The sequence below is a fragment of the Perna viridis genome, chromosome 2, assembly GCF_037379345.1.
Source record: "Perna viridis isolate PV_CMFRI_1.1 ecotype Kerala chromosome 2, ASM3737934v1, whole genome shotgun sequence".
Classification (NCBI taxonomy): Eukaryota; Metazoa; Mollusca; class Bivalvia; order Mytilida; family Mytilidae; genus Perna; species Perna viridis.
Window position 1 is genome coordinate 3,318,233 of NC_142446.1, and position 24,045 is coordinate 3,342,277.

Here is a 24,045-nt window from a genome sequence, read left to right on the forward strand (position 1 = left end):
TTGCCCTCAACTTGTCAAATAATTGCATGTAGTAAAACAAAACAAAACAAAATAAAACAATAATGTTGCCTATAAGTTTCGGTTTGTTTGTTAAAAACATGTTGGACAATGATCCATTAACAATATCAGATATAGTCAGCAGGGATTACCGCAGAACAGGATATACGAATAAATCATCAAATTCATACTTTAATGCTGAACTACAATGTGGTAAGAAAAAATATTTACCTTCCTTATGTGAGTGTTATGGCCTAAATAGTCTATATATAGATCATTATCAGACAAATTTTTGCATTTTACCAAAGCTATTACATCATTTTATGATGAACAAAGCACTTTTAAACTTCTTAAAAGAGCACCTGATAACTCAGGTAATCAGCTGTATTTGACAGGTATACACAATGTTAATTGTTATTCCTCAGGCAGTTATCAATGTATATAAATATATACACAATAACATTATCTCTTTAGATGATATTTAATCTATTGCATTGTACTGACCATCTTTTTACAATAAAAAGTTCTTCTGAGATAAAGGGAAAAGTATATTCATTTCAAAAAATGCATTTTTACAAGGAATCCAACCATAAAAAAAGAAGTAAATACCTCATATCATTACTTTAAATATGTGTATACATCTATTTAGATGTACTGAATACACCTGTCATGATTTAAAGGTGTGCATTGCACAATGTTTACATTCACACAATTAATTATGTGAGCTGTCAAACAATCTCAACTATGGAGATTACCTGATAACGCCACACTGTAAAGCTTAGACATCTATATGCATATGAAGGATATTTATTTTAACTGTGCTAATAATTTTAGCAATTGTATTTATCACAATGTTTATATTGTTGAAATCTTTATAGAATGAATACATGCATACAATAATCATTTTAGGGATTGTGTATACATGTCCTGAGAACCATCATTTTTTGAATGTTGAGTCATCTTGACCTTAAGCTACATCTGTATACTTAAGTATACCAGTACTTTTTTTGTAAGAAGTAGTGGACATGAGATGAAGCTGTTATAAATCAAGATTTCAACCAAAAACAAAGAACTTTTTTTTTAAACTTAAAGAGTATATCATGGTTTCTGTATCCCCCTTGAACACAGGACACATGTACATATAATATACAAGTTAACACTGTCAAAAAATTATAGAATTTAGTCTGACTCCTAATAGTTTTTGATGGATATTCAAAATACATATGGTATAACGCAGGTAAATATTTTATCAAAGATATTGTCTTTAGAAGTCAATATTAAGATTTCCATGATATACATACATGTCAAATAGCTGCTTTTTAAACAAATTCTGCCTGGAAAATGGTCCCAATTTGATTTTTCATTTTTCAGGATTCTTAAGTACCACAGAGTATAATTGAGAAGATGAAGTAAATGATGTCTCATTTGGATTTTCATATCCCAACAATCTTATAAAAAATGCAAATTAATGCAAGTGATGTTCAGCACTAATAGATATTTAAAACCACATAGTCTGAAAACTACAAAAGAGTCAAATGTATCATAATTTCTAATCCTTTACATACAAATCATTCCTTTAGCATCGTCCCTTCTTACCACTTGTACTATAGTAACATTGAATTTACAATAATTGTATACTCCTGAGTTTGAGGCAAATGTAGAGGTTAAGTGTGCATGAGATTCCAGTCTTTACCAGGATGCAGTCCTTTTTTTCATAACAAATTTGTTCTTGACACCTCATATAGGGCCCATCATTTAGGAATTAAAATCGTCCTTTTCTTCTGACCTTAAGTGTGTACCTTTTATAAGCCTTGTTGATGTTGCATGCTATGTCATACTAAGAATATCCCACCTAAACCATTTATGCTAAACAAGAAATAGATAAGTGATGACCCTGAAGTAAGAGCATGGATGGCTAAGTGCACTGGCATAAAGAGTGTGAATAAATAGGCCAAGTGCTTTGCTGCAAGGAGAATTGATTGTCAAAAGCATGTACTGCAGCAAGAAGCATGGATGGTCAAGTCACTTGAGATTGGAGCATGGATGACCAAATACACTGCAGTAAGAAGCATGGATGGTCAAGTCGTTGGAGTAAGGAGTGCGGATGACCAAATACACTGCAGTTAGGAGCATGAATGGTCAAGTTGATGGAGTAAGGAGCATGGATGACCAAATACACTGCAGTAAGGAGCATGGATGGTCGAGTTGCTGGAGTAAGGAGCGTGGATGACCAAATACACTGCAGTTAGGAGCATGGATGGTCAAGTTGCTTGAGTAAGGAGCGTGGATGGCCAAATACACTGCAGTAAGGAGCATGGGTGGTCAAGTCCCTGGAGTAAGGAGAATAGATGACCAAATAAACTGCAGCAAGAAGCATGGATGGTCAAGTTGATGGAGTAAGCTAGGAGCATTGATGACCAAATATACTGCAGCAAAAAGCATAAATACAAAGGCCAAGTATATATGCTGCAAGGAGAATGAATTGTCAAGAGCAATGTAGCAAGTAGCATGGATGGTCAAATAGCTGAAGTAAGGAGCATGGATGACCAAATACACTGCAGCAAGAAGCATGATTGAGAAGGCCAAGTGTATGCTGCAAAGTGAATGCATGGTCAACTGTACTGATTTATTTGCATAAAGATAATATAGATTTAAGAGAAAATTTATAAATGAATAATCTATATCAAGGATTTTCAAATCTATATCAAGGATTTTCAAACTGTAAGTACATGTATTTCAAACAAGTACTATCTTTAAAAAAAAAAAAAAAAGATAGCTGACGCAGTACGTTTCTACATTTCTTTCAAGAAAATAACACATGGTACACAATTTCAAATTTTCGATACATTTTTTTTTAACACAATCTCAAATTTTCGATACCGTCTTTTGAACGCCACTAAGTTACCAGTATTTGGCCAATCTGGAAACAGAATTGTGATCAGATGACTTTTGTTTCCATAGAAGAGCATCCTTAAGGACAAAGGGTAAAAAGTGAAACTATACCGATTGTGTTGGAAAAAATATACTTTCTGTATGAAAAAGTCTACACTGAATGTCTACATAGAGATCTGCATTGACAGTTAGATGCTACTTAGAGGGGATCAGACCATGAGAAGGACTGTTGAGGTGACACAGACAAGACAAGTAATGCAGTTTACCCTAGATTAATATCAATTTTCACCATATTAAGTAAAACATACCAGTCAACTAACTATATCCAATCCATTATTTTGCCTTGAAAATATGTTATGTTCCAATTAAACAAACCATACTCCATTAAGTATAAGTTAAAATGTAATTCCAGTAATGTTAAATATTGTGATACAATGGACTCTGCCCTAAATTGAATCCAGATGTTAATACCTCTCTATACACCTGGAAATAGTAAGATCATCTTATTCATTACCAGCAACACTAAAACACTTTTCATGCTTAATCTTTCCAAGGTAATTACACTAAATTACTACACTTTGACTCAACTTAAATTACCATCAACATAACACAACAGATACTAAATAAAATAAGAAATCTTGCTGTAATATAAAAAAAAATAAGGGAATACATGTAAATAGGTTACAGACCACCAATTCAACCAATGAGCATTTGGAACGTACGCAAAAATAGTCCTACGCAGAAATTACCCCTGTTCCTCATAGTGCTGCGAAAAAAGTTCTCATCTTATTTAAAAAATTTAAACAGTTTCTGAAAGGAAAAACATTTCTGTACATTTTATAGGTGCATTTTGCTTCTTGTGGTGTGAAGCCTAATCTCCATAATGATTTTTAAATATACCCCTATCTTGTGAAAACACTGGGATTTCCCATGCTATTTATAGACCCTTCACTTCCGGTGACCAGTACTGCACTGCAAGTCTGCTAACCCCACATGCCATTCTGAGGATTGTGAGCTGACATATGTAGAATCATGCTGATATATAGTCATCTGCAGGTTAAAGTTAAGGTAAAGTCCAGAGAAGCCATTGAATATTGTGAAATTAGCATAGAAGCCTATGGGAAGTGGAATTAGTGGTTTTTAGCCTTAAGATGAAGCCATGGCAAAATGAAAAGTTTCTTGAAATAGCTTTAAACTACTTGAAGATCTTGTTAACTTTGCCATGAGAGGAATACACTACAAAAATCCTTCAAAATATGCATTTTTTTAAGTTATAGGTCCAAATTATGGAAAATTGGTCTTTTTGGCTGATTTTATGTCCTATCTTGTAAAAAGTGTAGAAAATTTAGTAAAAATATCAAATATTAAACTTTGAGGGCTATATTTACCTAAATATGGTAGTAATAAGCACTTGAAATCAAGTTTTGTGTAGATTTGAGCAAAAAATAGGTTAGAAATGAGGAAAAACTCACTTTCATTACTGCGGTTAAGGCCATATAAGCATTCCCCTATGGCAACATGGAAAATCCATTATTGAGCACTTTTTTTGCTTTAGGTGCCCTTTACTGGTCATGTTCTAATGTGAAAACACTGTATTTACAAATTTAAAGCCAAATATATCACCTTTTGTGAAAATTTAAAGATTTAGGATTTTTGACATGTGATCAAGAAAAAGGGGGAGGCATGTCAGAAATAAATTTTTAAAAATAGACCAATTTCTCAGAAAATGATTACTTTTAAAACTATTTCTTCATTAATATTGTTAAAAAACAAGTTGTGATTGATATTTTTTATTTGAAAAGTCAGAAAAAGTTCTTTGCAAATATTTAATGCATTTCAGTATGGTAGAATATTTTCACTTTTTTGCTCGCACAACTTGGTTACCCTATATTTAAAAATCAAATATTTAAAAAAGTGCTTGTCACATTTCACTGAAACTTTGCAAATGCATTCAGTATGTGTGTAGGAAGATACCTGTATAGTTATTTATTTTTTCTAAGACAAAAAGTGACTCTTTAGGTTACAGACCACCAATTCAACCAATGAGCATTTGGAACGTACGCAAAAATAGTCCTACGCAGAAATTACCCCTGTTCCTCATAGTGCTGCGAAAAAAGTTCTCATCTTATTTAAAAAATTTAAACAGTTTCTGAAAGGAAAAACATTTCTGTACATTTTATAGGTGCATTTTGCTTCTTGTGGTGTGAAGCCTAATCTCCATAATGATTTTTAAATATACCCCTATCTTGTGAAAACACTGGGATTTCCCATGCTATTTATAGACCCTTCACTTCCGGTGACCAGTACTGCACTGCAAGTCTGCTAACCCCACATGCCATTCTGAGGATTGTGAGCTGACATATGTAGAATCATGCTGATATATAGTCATCTGCAGGTTAAAGTTAAGGTAAAGTCCAGAGAAGCCATTGAATATTGTGAAATTAGCATAGAAGCCTATGGGAAGTGGAATTAGTGGTTTTTAGCCTAAATATTATGACCCTGGAAAAGGGGGGAGATTTATAGTCATTGTGTAGGTTCAAACAATAACTTTCAATAAAACTTCCTCTTTCAAAGAATCAAAACACTACTGTTAGAACAGGACAAAATACCCTTGTTACTGTAAAATACCCCTGTCACAGTAAAATACCCTTGTTACTGTAAAATACCCCTGTCACAGTAAAATACCCTTGTTACTGTAAAATACCCTTACACAGTAAAATACACTTACTTTTAACTTAACAATTCCAAACTCCATCAAATAAAATAAAAATGTATACACCTGAATGTGTTCTATAAATAGATACATATTTTGACTATTGATTAGTTATAAAACCCTTTAAGTCAGTGTGGGTGACATTTAATACTGAAAAGGTTAATCTCACATTTGCATATTTAAAAAAAAATTATCTATTTTAATTCTTAAAAAAAAATTAATCATGTCCTTGTATATAAAAGGTTGGTAAATTTTAATTTAGTGTACCTGACAGTATTTTGTACATTCATCTTATACCTATGTAACCATTGTATATATAGTGATACAGAGTCAAGACCAGATAGGTATATACAACACTACAAAAAAAGATAGACCACACATATTCTCGCTTTGTTAGTACCCAAATCTGATTATGATTTTATTGGTGAATTGTGTGATCACTGTACTATGTTTTGTATTTCAATTATTTGATTGGTCCAACAAGTAAACTATTTCCAATTATTCAATTTATAAAGGATTATTCAATATCAAATATGGTGTTGTAAGCTACATTGGTTAGGTTGCCATGGTTAAGAATCATGGATGTCACATGATGTCAAAGCAAACTCAATACTGATTGTGTCGGAAAAAGTGTGAATTATAACAGGTAAAAAGAAACAAAAACAATTGTCTTGGTAGATAAACAGAAAAAGATACACTTCTGACTGAATTTTACTTCCGACTTTTTAAAACTGCCTGATGTTTATTCCATTTTGTTACCATAACTTATTGGATAACATATAAAAACCAGACAAAGTGATGCCCCTGCACTCCATTTTAACACAGCTACTGCATAATGTTTGGTTGTCAAAACTGATTTATGATAAGATTGTTGTGTCTGAGAGACACATTTGATGCCCCCACATGTATTTTCTGACAAGTCAATTTATACTTAACTTAGCTTTAATTCTTTAGAATGGCGACAATTTTACGATAGAGAAAGAAGTTAAAAATGTCCTGATTTGATAGCATTGGTCTACAGGAACAAACACTAAATCTAATGTTGATCCACACTTGTGTGTAGGATCTTCTGCTAATTGTTTATAATCTTCATGATTGTTTAAAATTCTACCTATCTTAAATATTGTAGAAGGAGATATCTCAAATAGACATGTACCTTATTTCCATCAAAATGGTGACAAAATGACTAAGTCAACTATTCATGAAAATGTCAAATATTGGAAAAAATCAAAACCCTGATAATATGCAATCTTCAATCCATATATAATGATTCTGAAAAGTATCAACTTTGTATCCTAAATACTGTAGGAGGAGTAAAGCAGAAATACTATATACCCTGAATGGGATGAACAGATGGACGGACAGACTTAAAGAGGTAAAACAATATGCCCCAACTGAAAGTTGCTGGTGCAGCTTGCATATATGCTTTCCCATCATTTTGTCAAATAATAATAATAATAAATTAGTTATTGCATGTATGCATCTACTTTGATTAGAACCTTTGCTAGTAGCACTGTGCAACTAAAGGTGAATGTAGCATTGGCAAGGTGTAAAGGCAAGGATAAGTCTGAAATTCAAGGGAACATTGTTAGATGGAGCAAGGATAAGTCTGACATTACATGGAGACATTGTTATTGAGACATTGTTAGATGGGGCAAGGATAAGTCTGACATTACATGGAGACATTGTTAGATGGGGGCATGGATAAGTCTGACATTACATGGGGACATTTTTAGATGGGGCAAGGATACGTCTGACATTACATGGAGACATTGTTAGATGGGGACAAGGATAAGTCTGACATTACATGGAGACATTGTTATTGAGACATTGTCAGATGGGGGCAAGGATAAGTCTGACAATACATGGAGACATTGTTTTTGAGTCATTGTTAGATGGGGGCAAGGATAAGTCTGACATTACATGGGGACATCGTAAGATGGAGGCAAGGATAAGTCTGACATTACATGGAGACATTGTTATTGAGACATTGTCAGATGGGGGCAAGGATAAGTCTGACATTACATGGAGACATTGTTTTTGAGTCATTGTTAGATGGGGGCAAGGATAAGTCTGACATTACATGGGGACATCGTAAGATGGAGGCAAGGATAAGTCTGACATTACATGGAGACATTGTTATTGAGACATTGTCAGATGGGGGCAAGGATAAGTCTGACATTACATGGAGACATTGTTTTTGAGTCATTGTTAGATGGGGGCAAAGATAAGTCTGACATTACATGGGGACTTCATAAGATGGAGGCAAGGAAAAGTCTGACATTACATGGAGACATTGTTATTGAGACATTGTCAGATGGGGGCAAGGATAAGTCTGACAATACATGGAGACATTGTTTTTGAGTCATTGTTAGATGGGGGCAAGGATAAGTCTGGCATTACATGGGGACATTGTTAGATGGGGACAAGGATAAGTCTGACATTGCATGGAGACATTGTTAGATGGGGCAAGGATAAGTCTGACATTACATGATAACATTGTTAGATGGGGCAAGGATAAGTCTGACATTACATGGGGACATGGTTAGATTGGACAAGGATAAGTCTGACATTGCATGGAGACATTGTTAGATGGGGCAAGGATAAGTCTGACATTACATGGAGACATTGTTAGATGGGGACAAGGATAAGTCTGATATTACATGGAGACATTGTTATTGAGACATTGTCAGATGGGGGCAAGGATAGTCTGACAATACATGGAGACATTGTTTTTGAGTCATTGTTAGATGGGGGCAAAGATAAGTCTGACATTACATGGGGACTTCATAAGATGGAGGCAAGGATAAGTCTGACATTACATGGAGACATTGTTATTGAGACATTGTCAGATGGGGGCAAGAATAAGTCTGACAATACATGGAGACATTGTTTTTGAGTCATTGTTAGATGGGGGCAAGGATAAGTCTGGCATTACATGGGGACATTGTTAGATTGGGCAAGGATAAGTCTGACATTGCAGAGACATTATTAGATGGGGCTAGGATAAGTCTGGCATTACATGGGGACATTGTTAGATGGGGGCAAGGATAAGTCTGACATTACATGGGGACATTGTTAGATGGGGACAAGGATAAGTCTGACATTACATGATAACATTGTTAGATGGGGCAAGGATAAGTCTGACATTACATGGGGACATTGTTAGGTTGGACAAGGATAAGTCTGACATTGCATGGAGACATTGTTATTGAGACATTGTTAGATGGGGCTAGGATAAGTCTGACATTACATGGAGACATTGTTATTGAGACATTGTTAGATGGGGCTAGGATCAGTCTGACATTACATGGAGACATTGTTAGATGGGGACAAGGATAAGTCTGATATTACATAGAGACATTGTTAGATGGGGCAGGGATAAGTCTGACAATACATGGGGACATTGTTAGATGGGGGCAAGAATAAGTCTGACATTGCAGAGACATTATTAGATGGGGCTAGGATAAGTCTGACATTACATGGAGACATTGTTAGATGGGGACAAGGATAAGTCTGACATTACATGGGGACATTGTTAGATTGGGCAAGGATAAGTCTGACATTGCAGAGACATTATTAGATGGGGCTAGGATAAGTCTGACATTACATGGGGACATTGTTAGATGGGGACAAGGATAAGTCTGATATTACATAGAGACATTGTTAGATGGGGCTAGGATAAGTCTGACATTACATGGAGACATTGTTAGATGGGGCAGGGATAAGTCTGACATTACATGGAGACATTGTTAGATGGGGAAAGGATAAGTCTGACATTACATGGGGACATTGTTAGATGGGACAGGGATAAGTCTGACATTACATGGAGACATTGTTAGATGGGGCTAGGATAAGTCTGACATTACATGGAGACATTATTTGATGGGGAAAGGATAACTCTGATATTACATGGGGACATTGTTAGATGGGGCTAGGATAAGTCTGACATTACATGGAGACATTATTTGATGGGGAAAGGATAAGTCTGATATTACATATGGACATTGTTAGATGGGGACAAGGATAAGTTTGACATTACATAGAGACATTGTTTGATGGGGCAAGGATAAGTCTGACATTACATGGAGACATTGTTAGATGGGGCAAGGATAAGTCTGACATTACATGATAACATTGTTAGATGGGGCAAGGATAAGTCTGACATTACATGGGGACATGGTTAGATTGGACAAGGATAAGTCTGACATTGCATGGAGACATTGTTAGATGGGGCAAGGATAAGTCTGACATTACATGGAGACATTGTTAGATGGGGACAAGGATAAGTCTGATATTACATGGAGACATTGTTATTGAGACATTGTCAGATGGGGGCAAGGATAGTCTGACAATACATGGAGACATTGTTTTTGAGTCATTGTTAGATGGGGGCAAAGATAAGTCTGACATTACATGGGGACTTCATAAGATGGAGGCAAGGATAAGTCTGACATTACATGGAGACATTGTTATTGAGACATTGTCAGATGGGGGCAAGAATAAGTCTGACAATACATGGAGACATTGTTTTTGAGTCATTGTTAGATGGGGGCAAGGATAAGTCTGGCATTACATGGGGACATTGTTAGATTGGGCAAGGATAAGTCTGACATTGCAGAGACATTATTAGATGGGGCTAGGATAAGTCTGGCATTACATGGGGACATTGTTAGATGGGGGCAAGGATAAGTCTGACATTACATGGGGACATTGTTAGATGGGGACAAGGATAAGTCTGACATTACATGATAACATTGTTAGATGGGGCAAGGATAAGTCTGACATTACATGGGGACATTGTTAGGTTGGACAAGGATAAGTCTGACATTGCATGGAGACATTGTTATTGAGACATTGTTAGATGGGGCTAGGATAAGTCTGACATTACATGGAGACATTGTTATTGAGACATTGTTAGATGGGGCTAGGATCAGTCTGACATTACATGGAGACATTGTTAGATGGGGACAAGGATAAGTCTGATATTACATAGAGACATTGTTAGATGGGGCAGGGATAAGTCTGACAATACATGGGGACATTGTTAGATGGGGGCAAGAATAAGTCTGACATTGCAGAGACATTATTAGATGGGGCTAGGATAAGTCTGACATTACATGGAGACATTGTTAGATGGGGACAAGGATAAGTCTGACATTACATGGGGACATTGTTAGATTGGGCAAGGATAAGTCTGACATTGCAGAGACATTATTAGATGGGGCTAGGATAAGTCTGACATTACATGGGGACATTGTTAGATGGGGACAAGGATAAGTCTGATATTACATAGAGACATTGTTAGATGGGGCTAGGATAAGTCTGACATTACATGGAGACATTGTTAGATGGGGCAGGGATAAGTCTGACATTACATGGAGACATTGTTAGATGGGGAAAGGATAAGTCTGACATTACATGGGGACATTGTTAGATGGGACAGGGATAAGTCTGACATTACATGGAGACATTGTTAGATGGGGCTAGGATAAGTCTGACATTACATGGAGACATTATTTGATGGGGAAAGGATAACTCTGATATTACATGGGGACATTGTTAGATGGGGCTAGGATAAGTCTGACATTACATGGAGACATTATTTGATGGGGAAAGGATAAGTCTGATATTACATATGGACATTGTTAGATGGGGACAAGGATAAGTTTGACATTACATAGAGACATTGTTTGATGGGGCAAGGATAAGTCTGACATTACATGGGGATATTGTTAGATGGAGGCAAGGATAAGTCTAACATTACATTAAGACAATGTTAAATGGGGGCAAGGAAAAGTCTGACATCACATGGCAATATTGTAAGGATGAAGGTAAATAACATAGAGAGAAACACAAAAGGTGTGTTTCCCTATTTATTATACAGTGTCTTCAGATTTTATTGTAAAACTTCATATACTCCAATGCTAAAAGTATGCAATCATTAATATAAAAATAATACAACAAAAAAAAAAACCAGAAAATTTAGACTTAAAATTCAATCATTTTGACAGGAGAGCAAAATCAATATTCTATTTTAAACAGATTCCAAAGAAGTACATGACATTAAGAATGTACATAAAAACAAAAAATAGTTTGTAACAAATATGTATTGGCAATACATCAAAACAATTCATTTAAAACAGTTTCATTTTTTATAATTTGATAGTTCACCTCAACTTCATTATATTGTTATCTTGTTACAGCTAGACTAAAGCATTTGTAAAGTGATATAAGTGCCTAATTATTCAATTATATGTAAAATTATGAACAAATACTAATGAACTTTAAAGGTGAAATTAAATACTTTATGTATCAATAATATCTAAAAGTTGTCATTTTATACCTGTAAGGGACACATTTGACAAATTCAGCCAATCAGTAATAATATGAATCAATGTTTTAGATATGTATGACAGAGTACTTACTACTTTTAGGTCTCCATGATGACAAATCAGCACTAACTGACAAATTTCCTTCCCCAAGTCTTGACAGGGACTGAAAAAAAAACAAAAGTAGAACCTTAGCAACCAAGGGTACTTCGTTACTCTTAAGTTTGTGTTATATAGTCCTAGCTAATGAACTGAAGTTTTATCAGTTACAAACTGCTATAAAATAATATGTAATTCAATTTGACAATGTGTAAGAGGCTTTGTATCAAAAGAAATTGGACCTTAATAGGGGGTGATGCCTTGTATAACAAGAGATCATAAGTAACTATGACCATAGGTTTGGTATGAAAGGAGATGATATGTAACTATGGGCTGATGCACTGTATCAGATGAGATGATATGTAACTATGGGCTGATGCACTGTATCAGATGAGATGATATGTAACTATGGGCTGATGCACGGTATGAAAGGAGATGATATGTAACTATGGGCTGATGCACTGTATCAGATGAGATGATATGTAACTATGGGCTGATGCACTGTATCAGATGAGATGATATGTAACTATGGGCTGATGCACTGTATCAGATGAGATGATATGTAACTATGGGCTGATGCACTGTATCAGATGAGATGATATGTAACTATGGGCTGATGCACTGTATCAGATGAAATAATATGTAACTATGGGCTGATGCACTCTATCAGATGAGATGATATTTAACTACAGGATAATGGTTTGTTACAGATGAGATGGTATTTAACTATGGGCAGATGATTTGTATCAGATGAGATTAAACGTAATTATCGGCTAACGCCTTGATTTAGATGAGATGATATTTTAACTATGGGCTGCTGCAAAGTATGATACAAGGCATCACCCCCTAGTAAGGTCCAATTTCTTTTGATATATAACCTCTTACACATTGTCAAATTGAATAACATGTCTTGTTATACTTAAGTACTTATTTTACTATATAAAAGTATTACAGTAGTTTTGCTGTTTTATTCTTTTAAGTCATCTAGATAACTATTTCCCCTCCCGGTGAAATAGTTTGACTATTTTCCCTCAACAGTAAATTTCACAATCAAATTTCCTGGACTTATTTGGTCTCATTCATTTCATTGGTTTAACCCTTACTATGCCAAAGAGCCTATATATATGCTTAGCAACTGCTGTCAACATATTCAACAAGTCAATTGTTCTGCAATAATGTGACTGACATCACAAGTCTGAACGTGATGAAATGTGGGGTGCTTTACAAGGTAAATTGACAAATCAATTTCTTGCAAGTTTTGATCTTTTGTTTACCTGTTGTTTTCTATTGGTCACTTGAATGTTCACATTTCATCCCACTTTACATGTATTTTGTATAGAAGAAAAAAAGAACAATTAAAGCAACAAATAAAAAAATGATGATAAACTTTTCATTATCTTAACATCAATAATGCATTATATATATGTATGTAATATGATAAAATCGCAAATATTTCAAAAAGTGGTCACTCAAAGTTGACATCTATTGCACGGAACATTTTATTAGCTGAAAATATGATCATGAAAATTAATTTTATTACATGTACATTTTGTAATAGCACAAGGTATTTTCTGATTGGGAAATATATAACTCGGCATACAAGTAATAATTGTAATATATAAAATTAAGGAGTATTCTTTTTAATGTTTTAAATAATACGCTTAATTCATAAAGTTCAAGATCAAAAATGAAATTTTGAGAGAATTGTACTTAGAAAGAAGATTGTTTTCCCTCTAGTCTGACAGGAAATGAAATATAAAGTCAAAACATGTAAAGTTAGATCTGATCCGGCAACTTATAAATTTTTAACCTGATAACAAAAACAAATCCTTTCATCCAACATATCAAGCTACATCAGAAGAAATAAAAAGATAGTGTTCCTTTACTGAGAGCTTTGACCAGCAGAAGGTGTCATTTCATATACGTAGTTCCATAAGTTAGGATTCATGAAAGAGGCATAAGAGGGAGCACAGCTCTGTCATGGCTCAGTGATTTCCTATATGTTATCAACTGAATTTTGATGACCTTAAGGGGGGGGACCAGGCCCCTGCCCCCTTTTGAATCGATCTATGAAGAAGCTAAATTTGAGAAATAAGATTTATCTAGAAGCCCCAAATTGATAACACTTTTCTGAAATGATTAACTATATCACATATATCTGTTTGTTAACGTTTTTTTCTGTTTTTCTTTTTTATGTAGGTACATAGACGTATGTATGTCAATGTGTACATGTACTGAGTAAATTGACAATAAATTACATTCGTAAAATATTTAAGAGATTTATTCCATATGCAATGCCTTTTTTTAATTTCTGTATTCGTTCACCCTGCTGTTGTGCCCTTCCTTGTGACGTTAGGTTATAATCATCATAATCAGAACAGTTGAATTTGAATCTTCAGATTCTTTCTTGGCAAAATTGAGGGAAAGCCTTGGCACTCTAAGGATTAAACCAAATGACGTCATGGGAGAGAACTCAGGAGTTTTTCAGTATGAATAAAACACTTATCAACTGGATGTGAGGGTAATAGCAGTTTTATTTCCCTCCGTACTAACTATTGTCCTCGGTGTTGCCTATTACAATAGTTAGTACCTTGGGGACAATAAAACTGCTATTATCCTCAAACCCAGTCAATAAGTGTATAATATTTTACTATTGGTTGATGCATTTTTTCAAATGAGATGATATATAACTATGGGCTGAAGCATTATATCAGATGAGATGATATTTAACAATGGGCTGATACTTCTAATTTGATGAGATCATTATCTATGGGCTGGTGCATTGTACGAGATGAGATGATTATTAACTACCGGATATGGTGGGATGCTTTGTATCAGATGAAATGATATCTAAATATGGGCTGAAACATTGTATGAGATGAGATGATATTTAACTATGGGTTGATGTTTTGTATGTGATGAGATGATATTCAACTTTAGGCTGATTATCTGTATCAGATCATGAGATGAGATGATGATATGTAACTATGCGCAGATGCTACTTTACTATGGGCTGATTATTTGTATCATCAGTAGATATGCTTTCCTACTATGGGCTGATGTTACAATGCAGTTGATACCATCATAAATCATAAAAAGGTCTATAATTATCTCACGAGAAGTTTACCTAAAACATTATAATTAGAATTTCCACTTAAATTTCATTAAGAAACAAAATCCATTTAATTTGCTAAATCATACAATTTGCATATAAGATAACTATTATTTAGGAAGACACATTTTTTCAATAAGTATGTCATATTCTTAGAAAGTGATGTGCATACAGAAAACTATAGTTAGAACTTTCAAAGGCCGAATAACTCATTAGATTTGATACTATAATATTTAATTAAATTAAATAAAACCTTGATGAAAGCATATGAACAATGAAAACTATGTCAAAGACAATGTAATTGTGTTGTGATGTACTTATAATTTTATTGCATTCACTTCAGCCCATTCTTTATACAGTCATCCAAATCTGTCCTTATCTGATCTGTTCAAAATCAACAGTTTCTTTTGTCAGTAATTATCATAAAGTAAATATAGTTAAAGCAAACTAGACAGCAATAGTCCAATACATTGTAATAATGCAACCATTACCAGGTAAGGTAACTTGAGACAAAAAAATATATACCTGTAGGAAAGTTATCTCCAGCTTACAGGTGTATAATAATCTCCCAATATCACTAAAGATGAATGAGTATGTACTGATGTATGAAAAATAAATTTTCCAGCTTGTTAAATTTGACCAAGGTAAACCAACCATTGATTAGAATGTAAATCTACTTAACAGATATTTTTTTTTCTGAAATTGACCATTAAATCATTTGTCATGGTGGAAATCTGGAGAACTGTAAATTAAGTTTTATACTGACACTTAGGATGAAAAGGGCATTTAAATCATTTATTTTTAGAATAACAAGGCAATATAATATGTAACACATATCACTATGCAGAGAGTTACTATGACCTTTCACAGTGAAACTAACAAGGGTTCTACATTAACTACCAGGTCAAGATAATTTGAAGGTCTAGAAGTTCAATAATAACTTTGGTTGGAAACAATAAATCATCTATCATTATAAGTACCTGTTTCTTTTGTGAAAATTAACATACTTTGTTCCCTAGAGAGCTCTGCAAATTCTGAAAACACAGTACTGGTATATAGTTATGTAAAATTTTCTCTTGTCTTTGTTTTAAATACATCTATGATGTTGCCACTTTTACAGACATTTCAATGGCAAAGAGAACGGGCATGACCTCATCTTACACGAGTTGTTTCAACTCAAAAAGGAATATTTCCAGAAGAATGTTTTGGCTATCAAGACATTGGTACTCAAAAATTAACCTTTCACTTTATCTAAGATTGATATTACCCTCCAGAGTGCAATTTCCCATCTTATTTCAGGCTTTTACTCCATTTGGAAAAAAACTAGCATCATGAGTGCATATTGCTTGGCAATGCATAAACCCCTAAAGCCATTATAATCTTTTTCAGCAATTGGAAGTTTCTTTCTATATATTATAGTTTTTAAGATATTGGCTGAAAACTGACAACTATGGTCCCTAGAGACTTTTGTTGGCCTTCTAATAACGATCATTTCAGCAATTGGAAGAATTTAACAGTTTTGGAGATATATGCAAAAAACTTCTGTCTGATCCCTATGCAGCTATATTTTTTTACAGATCAAAAATCCCCACATCACTTTTATGCAGGAAACACCAAGAAACATTCATACCAAGTTCAGTTCCAATTGGTCAAGTAGTGTCAGAAGAGAAGAATTTTGAAAGATATAAAATTAAAAATAGCCAAAAAAAATGTCAAAACAGGGCAATAACTCCAAAACAGACTAACAGATTAAAATGAAAATTGACCACAGATACATCTCATCATGCTGAACACTTTTACCCTACACCAGAATTTGGCTAAACTTAACAGTTTTGGAGATATATGTGAAAAACTACTGTCTTACCCCTATGTTATATTTTTAGTAATGGCAGCCATGTTTTTCGATGGATCAAACATCCCCACTATATCTGACTGCAATCATGTTCAATCTATATAAAGCTACTCGCAAAAATTTAAATAAATTCATACCTATGGAGCAGAGATAATTGTGCCAAAATTCAGATCGAAAGGTGATTCCAGTATACCACCTAGTTGTTGAGTGAGAGTATAAGTAACTCACAAACCAAGTTGACTAGTGGATAGGCCAAGTCATAAGAATCATTTCATTAAGTTAAAGTTTCTTGCCATCTTGTGTAATTATTTTCAAAATATAAGCAAAAAAAAGACCAAAATAAAATTCAAAAAAAGAAATGGACAAATTTGATTAAACAGGAAGTCTATGTCCAACAGGCCTGAAATCAAATTCCACAACATGGAACCATAGCCTAATAGAGGCTGTAATTAGTAGTTGCTGAGAAAAGTGTTGTGAAAATAATTTCCCCATTTGCCCACCCTGATTTTCATTATATGAAATTATGCCCCCAAAAAAATTTCATTTTTGGTCTTTCAAAGCGAACATAATAAGGTGCTGTGACCCTTGAAGACTTGTAGACCTAGTTATCAGGAACATATCATTAATTTTTTTTTTTTTTTTGGGGGGGGGACTCTTTAGTGCCCCCTTTTAAATGATTCTCTGGATTTCTCCACTGCTTTCTTTTCATGGAATGGAACATTGGGGTACAATTTGAGATTCACTATAATTGTCCTGAAACCCGACACTGATGACCTGAAACCTGACACTGATGACAGCATCATAATAATAAACAACTACAAAATTTTTACAGTCACATAAAACTTATATGAAAATTCATAATGACAAATTACTTCTTAATAAATACCATAATTTGGGTCAAATAAGTTAGACAAATGGACTCAATTATTAAGCCAAAACACTCTAAGACTACATCCTTGGACCTATTTGTCTGGAGACTAAGCACATGGAAAAATTTGTCTATTGACACAAGAATGGGATGGTGAGAAACAAATTCTGACTAACTGGAGAAGGGAGCAGACTGGTATGGACAACGAATTTTGTCATCTGTAGCCTCTCCAAATGAACACTTGCAGATGATAATGTTGTACCTGCCTGAAAAGTGACACTATCTATTCATGTTGGCTCATTATGGTACCCTGTCAAGTTGTCACCTTTTTTAACAGGCTGTTATGTATAAGCCTTGATCCTAGTCTAATTGACATTCAATGACCACATGAGTCTGGAATAATACGCAGTAAGGACGATAAAAATACCCACTGTATGACAACCTAGAATATACCTGCAACAGTTCCAGCAAGTATGGACACACCATTCAAATTTGACACACCTTTGAATTTTGATTACTATTGGACATTTGAAACACAGTAAAAATTTGACCACAACTGAAGTGGTCACTTTTTGGCCCTTATTCCTAAATGGTACCAGTCAAAACTTACAAAATCAATCCTGAACATCCTGTGGGGTTATGGCTCCTTGAGGTTCAAGTTCAAAGTGATTCATTCCCTTTCATTCAAGTTATCATCCAAAATTCAGAAGAAAAAAAAACCTTGTTTCTGGCCCTTTATTCTTACCTGGCTCAAGTTCCAAATGAAACAAAATCAATTCAAGTCTTCCTTTCGTGGTATGGTAAATTTTATATGAGATCCGTTCCCCCCCCCACCCCCCCCCCCCACTTTTTAGCCCCAAATTTCTGCAAAGTGAAAAAAAATCTCTAAAATCAATCCAAGACTGACCATTGTGGTATAGAATATTGTGGAACAATATCAAAGACATTCCTATGTTTTTACTGGAGTACTATATTTAAATTCTCTCAAATGCATATTTTAGGCTATTTTTGGCCACTAATTCTAAAACAAGTGGGGACAATATCCCAAAAATAAAAACCAACCGTCTTTTAAAATTTTATAAAGATCAATCACCCAATTCTCAAATTATTGCCTGAAAGCCAAATTTCTACAGATGATGACAACATGAAACTGACGCCAACAGTGCCATACCAATATAGGACCATACAAATTTTGTGGATATATAAAAATTGTGAGCAAAGCTAACATGATGAAATCCCTCCTACCTACAAATCTTATAGGAAACTCTAAAAGTCATTCAGAAAAAAAAGGTGCACAATGTCATCATTTGATAAAGAATGTGTGAAAGCTTCATTCAATTCCATTTAGTAGTTTCAGAGGAGTTGGGGATTAGTTGACCAATTACAAATTTCATGTTTGGCATAAGGACACCCAAAATTCATTCAGAAGCACAATGGCATCATGTGATAAAAAATATGTGAAAGTTTAATCTTCAATCGGCAGTTTGAGAGAGGTTGGGACAGACATAATCACTGAATATCTCCCACTTTTCAAGCAAGAGGTTTCAAATAAGAATGATATACAGATTTAAAAAAAATAACAAATGTAGCTTACCATTTTACATATATATGTACTTCCCCATTGCATCATTTTAATATGTGCAAGCTACTCAGAATTTATGTGAAGAAAAAACTGGAAAACACACCTTTCATGAATACATTTCCATTACCTAAAACCAACAATTTGTTTTCTCAAAAGATTAAATGGAGCCTATCACTTTGAATATATATACTGTTCCATTATATATGCCCCCCTCCTACCCGAACTCACAGGTACCAGTATCGCATTGCATATCCCTGAACGAGTGTACATCAAAACATGGATGCTATAAAAATATAGTGCATTTTCTTTTTTCCTCTCTACAAACTAATTTTTTGCCAAAAGATATGAACAATGACTTACAAAATAGAGCAAACATCACACTATAAGATGACAAACTTTTTTAAAAGAAAATCTAACATAATGACATAAAAATGTTCCATTGAAAAGGTTGGTTTGATGAGTGCAAAATGAAAGTGAAAGTGAAAGTAGAGAAAATGGCTATTTATAGTTCAAGACTACTTTTCTGTCCGATTTTCGTGGACTCACCCTGCGGGAAATTATTTTTTCACATGTCCTTAGAAATGCTACATAAGTGAAAGTTTTATTGAATTAATTTACGTATTTTTTAAAAAATCCCAAAATATGGACTTCACTATAGAAGTCTATGGGAAAATCAATACGATACTGAGACCTAATGAGCCAGTTTTTCAAGTAAAATTGGATATTTAGCAAGTGGTCTTAACCAGCTGAAAAAGTAGTACCCCAATGCAGGTAACACTTTTAAGATGAATTAACCAACTTTTGAACCTGATTTTTTATGGTAGCTCTGTTTTTTTTGCATTTATGGTTAAACTTGACCAAATTTGGAAATGCATTTTGTTTTCATGAATTTGTAAGATATCAGTTCAATAAAATTATTATCTTGACTATTCATGATGAGCATATCTATATTCAAGTAACCTGAAGCAAGTAATACTGCTGCATAAAGGATAGTTTTCAAGTTACAACACATTTTAAGTATGTGGTTAGGATTTGAAAATAGTCATTTTCCATACATTGCCTCTTATATATGAAAAAATGAATATTTTTTTATTTTTTGTTTTTCTTTCAAATACATAGCTAAAATGAGCTGCCATATAACTGTGTAATTGATTTAAACACAGAAATGTCACAAAAGACAATTGCCAATTTTTTTAGTGGACTATTTTAGTGGTTCAGATGGACATATTCTAATGCAGCAAGAAAAATAATGGTGTTTTTCATATAAAAACTTAATTTTTTCAAAAAGTATCTAAAGCAGACAAATGTTATTATGACATTTATACCAGTAAACTATTTTTCTTGCAATATAGCTATCTGTTTTAAAGAAAAAATCCTTGTCCTGTCATATTGAGGTTCATTTGTATTTGCCTGGAGTACCAAAATGGCTTAAAATCTGTATTTTCTGCATATGAAAAGCTATATTTTTTTAAAACTATGATATTGGTATCATTTTTTTTTCAGGATTTATTATAATTGAAATTACCATATCTATAGTTTAGAACAGTTGGTGGTAGCGGTACATATACTTTACTTCAAACAAGAGGCTCCCTTGTGTTAAAGGCAAAAAAGGAGGTTCGGATATTAATATTTCCATATATGGAACTCAAAAGTGGGGATTAAACAATGATTTGGAACACATTGTACGGCTAATGTATCTACCATGTCAGAATAAACCACAAATTTGCTAAGTTTGACTAATGCAGCAGCTTTTTATCAAAAGCAATATTTTCTGGCAAAAACTGAGATATTAGTCTTGTGCCTGGAATAGGGTACCTATATAAAAAATTAAATAGAAAAACTCATGTTTGTAGCAGGGCAATGATATTCTGGATTTTCATTATGAAAATGAAAACTGTACCAGAAAAACAACAACTTTTATGATTATATTGAAATGTTTATTAGTAATAGGTACCAGTATCGTATTGCATGTCCCTGAGCGGGTGTACATCAAAATATGGATGCTATAAAAATGTAGTGCATTTTCTTTTTGTCTCTCTACAAACTAATGTCATGTCAAAAGATATGAACAATGACTTATAAAATAGAGCAAACATCACACTATAAGATGACAAACTTTTTTAAAAGAAAATCTAGCATTATGACCTAAAAATGTTCCATTGCAAAGGTTGGTTTTTATGAGTGCAAAACGAAAATGAAAGTAGAGAAAATGGCTATTTATAGTTCAAGACTACTTTTCTGTCAGATCATCATGAACTCACCCTATTTTCTTTGCGGGAAATTCATTGAATCAATTTACATATTTTTTAAAAAATCCTAAAAATATGCACTTCACTATAGAAGTCTATGGGAAAATTAATACAATACTGAGATCTAAAATTACACAGGCATAAAAATTTTTAATATCAGCTATGATGGACTTTACAGACTTTAGAATATAGTACATGTACATACTGATTCTTGTTTTGATGTTGTATTGGATATAAAGAATCAACACAACACCGGCAGTCACTTAATACTAAAGGGAGATTACTCTACTATAATATTGGCATTTCAATGGTATAATAAGCTTATCATATCATGGTCATACATCATAGGTAATGATAATACCAACCTTAGCTTTATGCCAAACAAATCCTTTTCTTTTCATGGCTGGTTTTCTCTGGAGCCCCATACTGACCCGAACTGTATCCATTACCATCTAATTAATAAAAATAGAAACTCTGAGAAACTGAAAGCAAATGTTTCACTAATGACATCACATTATTTGGTTAAGTGTTTACCTACCAAAAAGGATTAAGATACTTGTATTTTAAAAACCACACATTTTTATGTTGTGTTCATAAACTCATCTCAACCATAACGATAAACTCCTACAGATGACATAACACTTTAATAAATTTCTCTGATTTACTATGAAGAAACATGTACACATTGAAACATGTACACATTCGTATTAGAAGTTTAATTTTCTGAGGTTAAATGAATAATCTTTAAAAGATATTCACTAGTAATACACCATTTTACCCTGAAAATTAGAATCATTATCATTTTAATGTACATCTTTTAACCAATGGATTGTAAATTCCTTTGAAGCAGAAGAAACAGTTTCTATTCTGAGGATTTTTTAACACAAACAGAACTAAAGAAAAAGAAAAAAAGAACAAAACTGATAAAAAAAGGAGTGAAACAGATGAAAATAATCACATCATTTTTTCCTAAAATGGTGCAACAAAATTGAGGCACTTTCAAATAAGTGATAAACAATGCAGAACAATGAAACATAAGGGCATATTTTCACTTAAATCATTTTTTGACAATTTTAAGATTTTCAATTCACTAACCTCAACAAAAAACCAACACATGAATGTGTTCATTAGTTTTTAGAACAGATTAAGAAAAAAGAATGAAAACATTTTGGTATTGGTAATCTTATTTTGGTATTGGTAATCCTATTTTTTGATAAAGAGTTTTAAGAAGCATTTGGAATGTTTATAATGAAGAGGAAGATTGATATTACATACGATGAGGGCATAACTTTTTTTAGGTTTAAACTGGTCTGGAGCTGGCATGTCAGTTAACTGCTAGTACTCCTTTGTTTGTGCATTTGTGTAATTTTTATTTAGTTTCTTTATTTCCGTTTTAACATTGGACCCAGACCGCCAGGTGTGAAGTTCAATGGTTTAATATTCTTTTCCACAGTGGCCAGATTTTAAAGGGAAGAGTTGTGTTCATGCCAAAGTACTTTAAACCTGCTACATTTTTTGTGCAAGGCCCAAGTCAGGAATTTATAGCCTTTGTGTGTACCAGTATTGTTTCTTTTTCACTTTCAGTTTACTCATATAATACTGGAGTATGCGGGAAATTATTTTGCTGTACCTGTGTATAATGTTGGTTTGAGACCACCTGCAGCCTGTCCTGTGGTGTGATTGTTTCCTTGTCATTCGTTGAAGACCCATGGGCAGCCTTGAACTAACATTATTGACCCAAGTGGGGTTGTTGTCTATTATATTAAAATATAAATAAATTTTGTTGCAGCGTATTTCCCTGGAAATTATAGAAAATAAGTAAAGGTAGAACTACTGTATGTCTGACCAATTTTTGATGGAGGAACTTTTTGTACATCTTCATGTTTTTGCACAAAATAAGACACATTGGAAGCTCAAGGAAATTATGATGACATCAGAAATCTTCCAATTTTAATAGAATTTATAAAAGGCACAATCACTTCAGGTGGATAGTCATTTGATTAGATGCAAAAAGCTGTTTCACTATTTACTAAATATCTTCTGATATAAAAAACATGACACTCTTGAAGAGCTTGAATCAGTCACATGGCAAACCAGGTCCTATTAACTGAGTAAGTAAAGGTATCATGTTAACATGTTTGACCAAAATATTGCTGAAAAAAGAGCATATATATCAATGAATACTCCAAGTTCAACTGAGTACCAAAGGCACTGTAAAATGTTGAAATGTTTTCAGTTTTTAGAACCTCAGGAAAAAATTTAAACAGGGCCCCCTATGCCCTGTTATACCAGGGGGACATTAACCCACTATATATTTACTGAGAAAGAACACAAATGAAATTCAATCAT

The 24,045-nt window shown here is 33.7% G+C and overlaps 1 protein-coding gene across 1 annotated transcript in view; it reads right to left on the bottom strand.

The window, feature by feature from the left end:
* The window catches only part of LOC148623315 (uncharacterized), a 76,038-nt gene extending 52,620 nt beyond the window's left edge, over nt 1-23,418 (bottom strand). Inside the window, exons 1-3 of the mRNA XM_088565084.1 lie at nt 23,327-23,418; nt 22,062-22,148; nt 12,031-12,100 (exon numbers count right to left, since the gene is read on the bottom strand). Of these exons, the coding sequence (XP_088421210.1) occupies nt 12,031-12,100; nt 22,062-22,148 (157 nt within the window). The 5' untranslated portion in view covers nt 23,327-23,418. The remainder of the gene's footprint in view (nt 1-12,030; nt 12,101-22,061; nt 22,149-23,326) is intronic.
* Nucleotides 23,419-24,045: the final 627 nt, after the last annotated feature.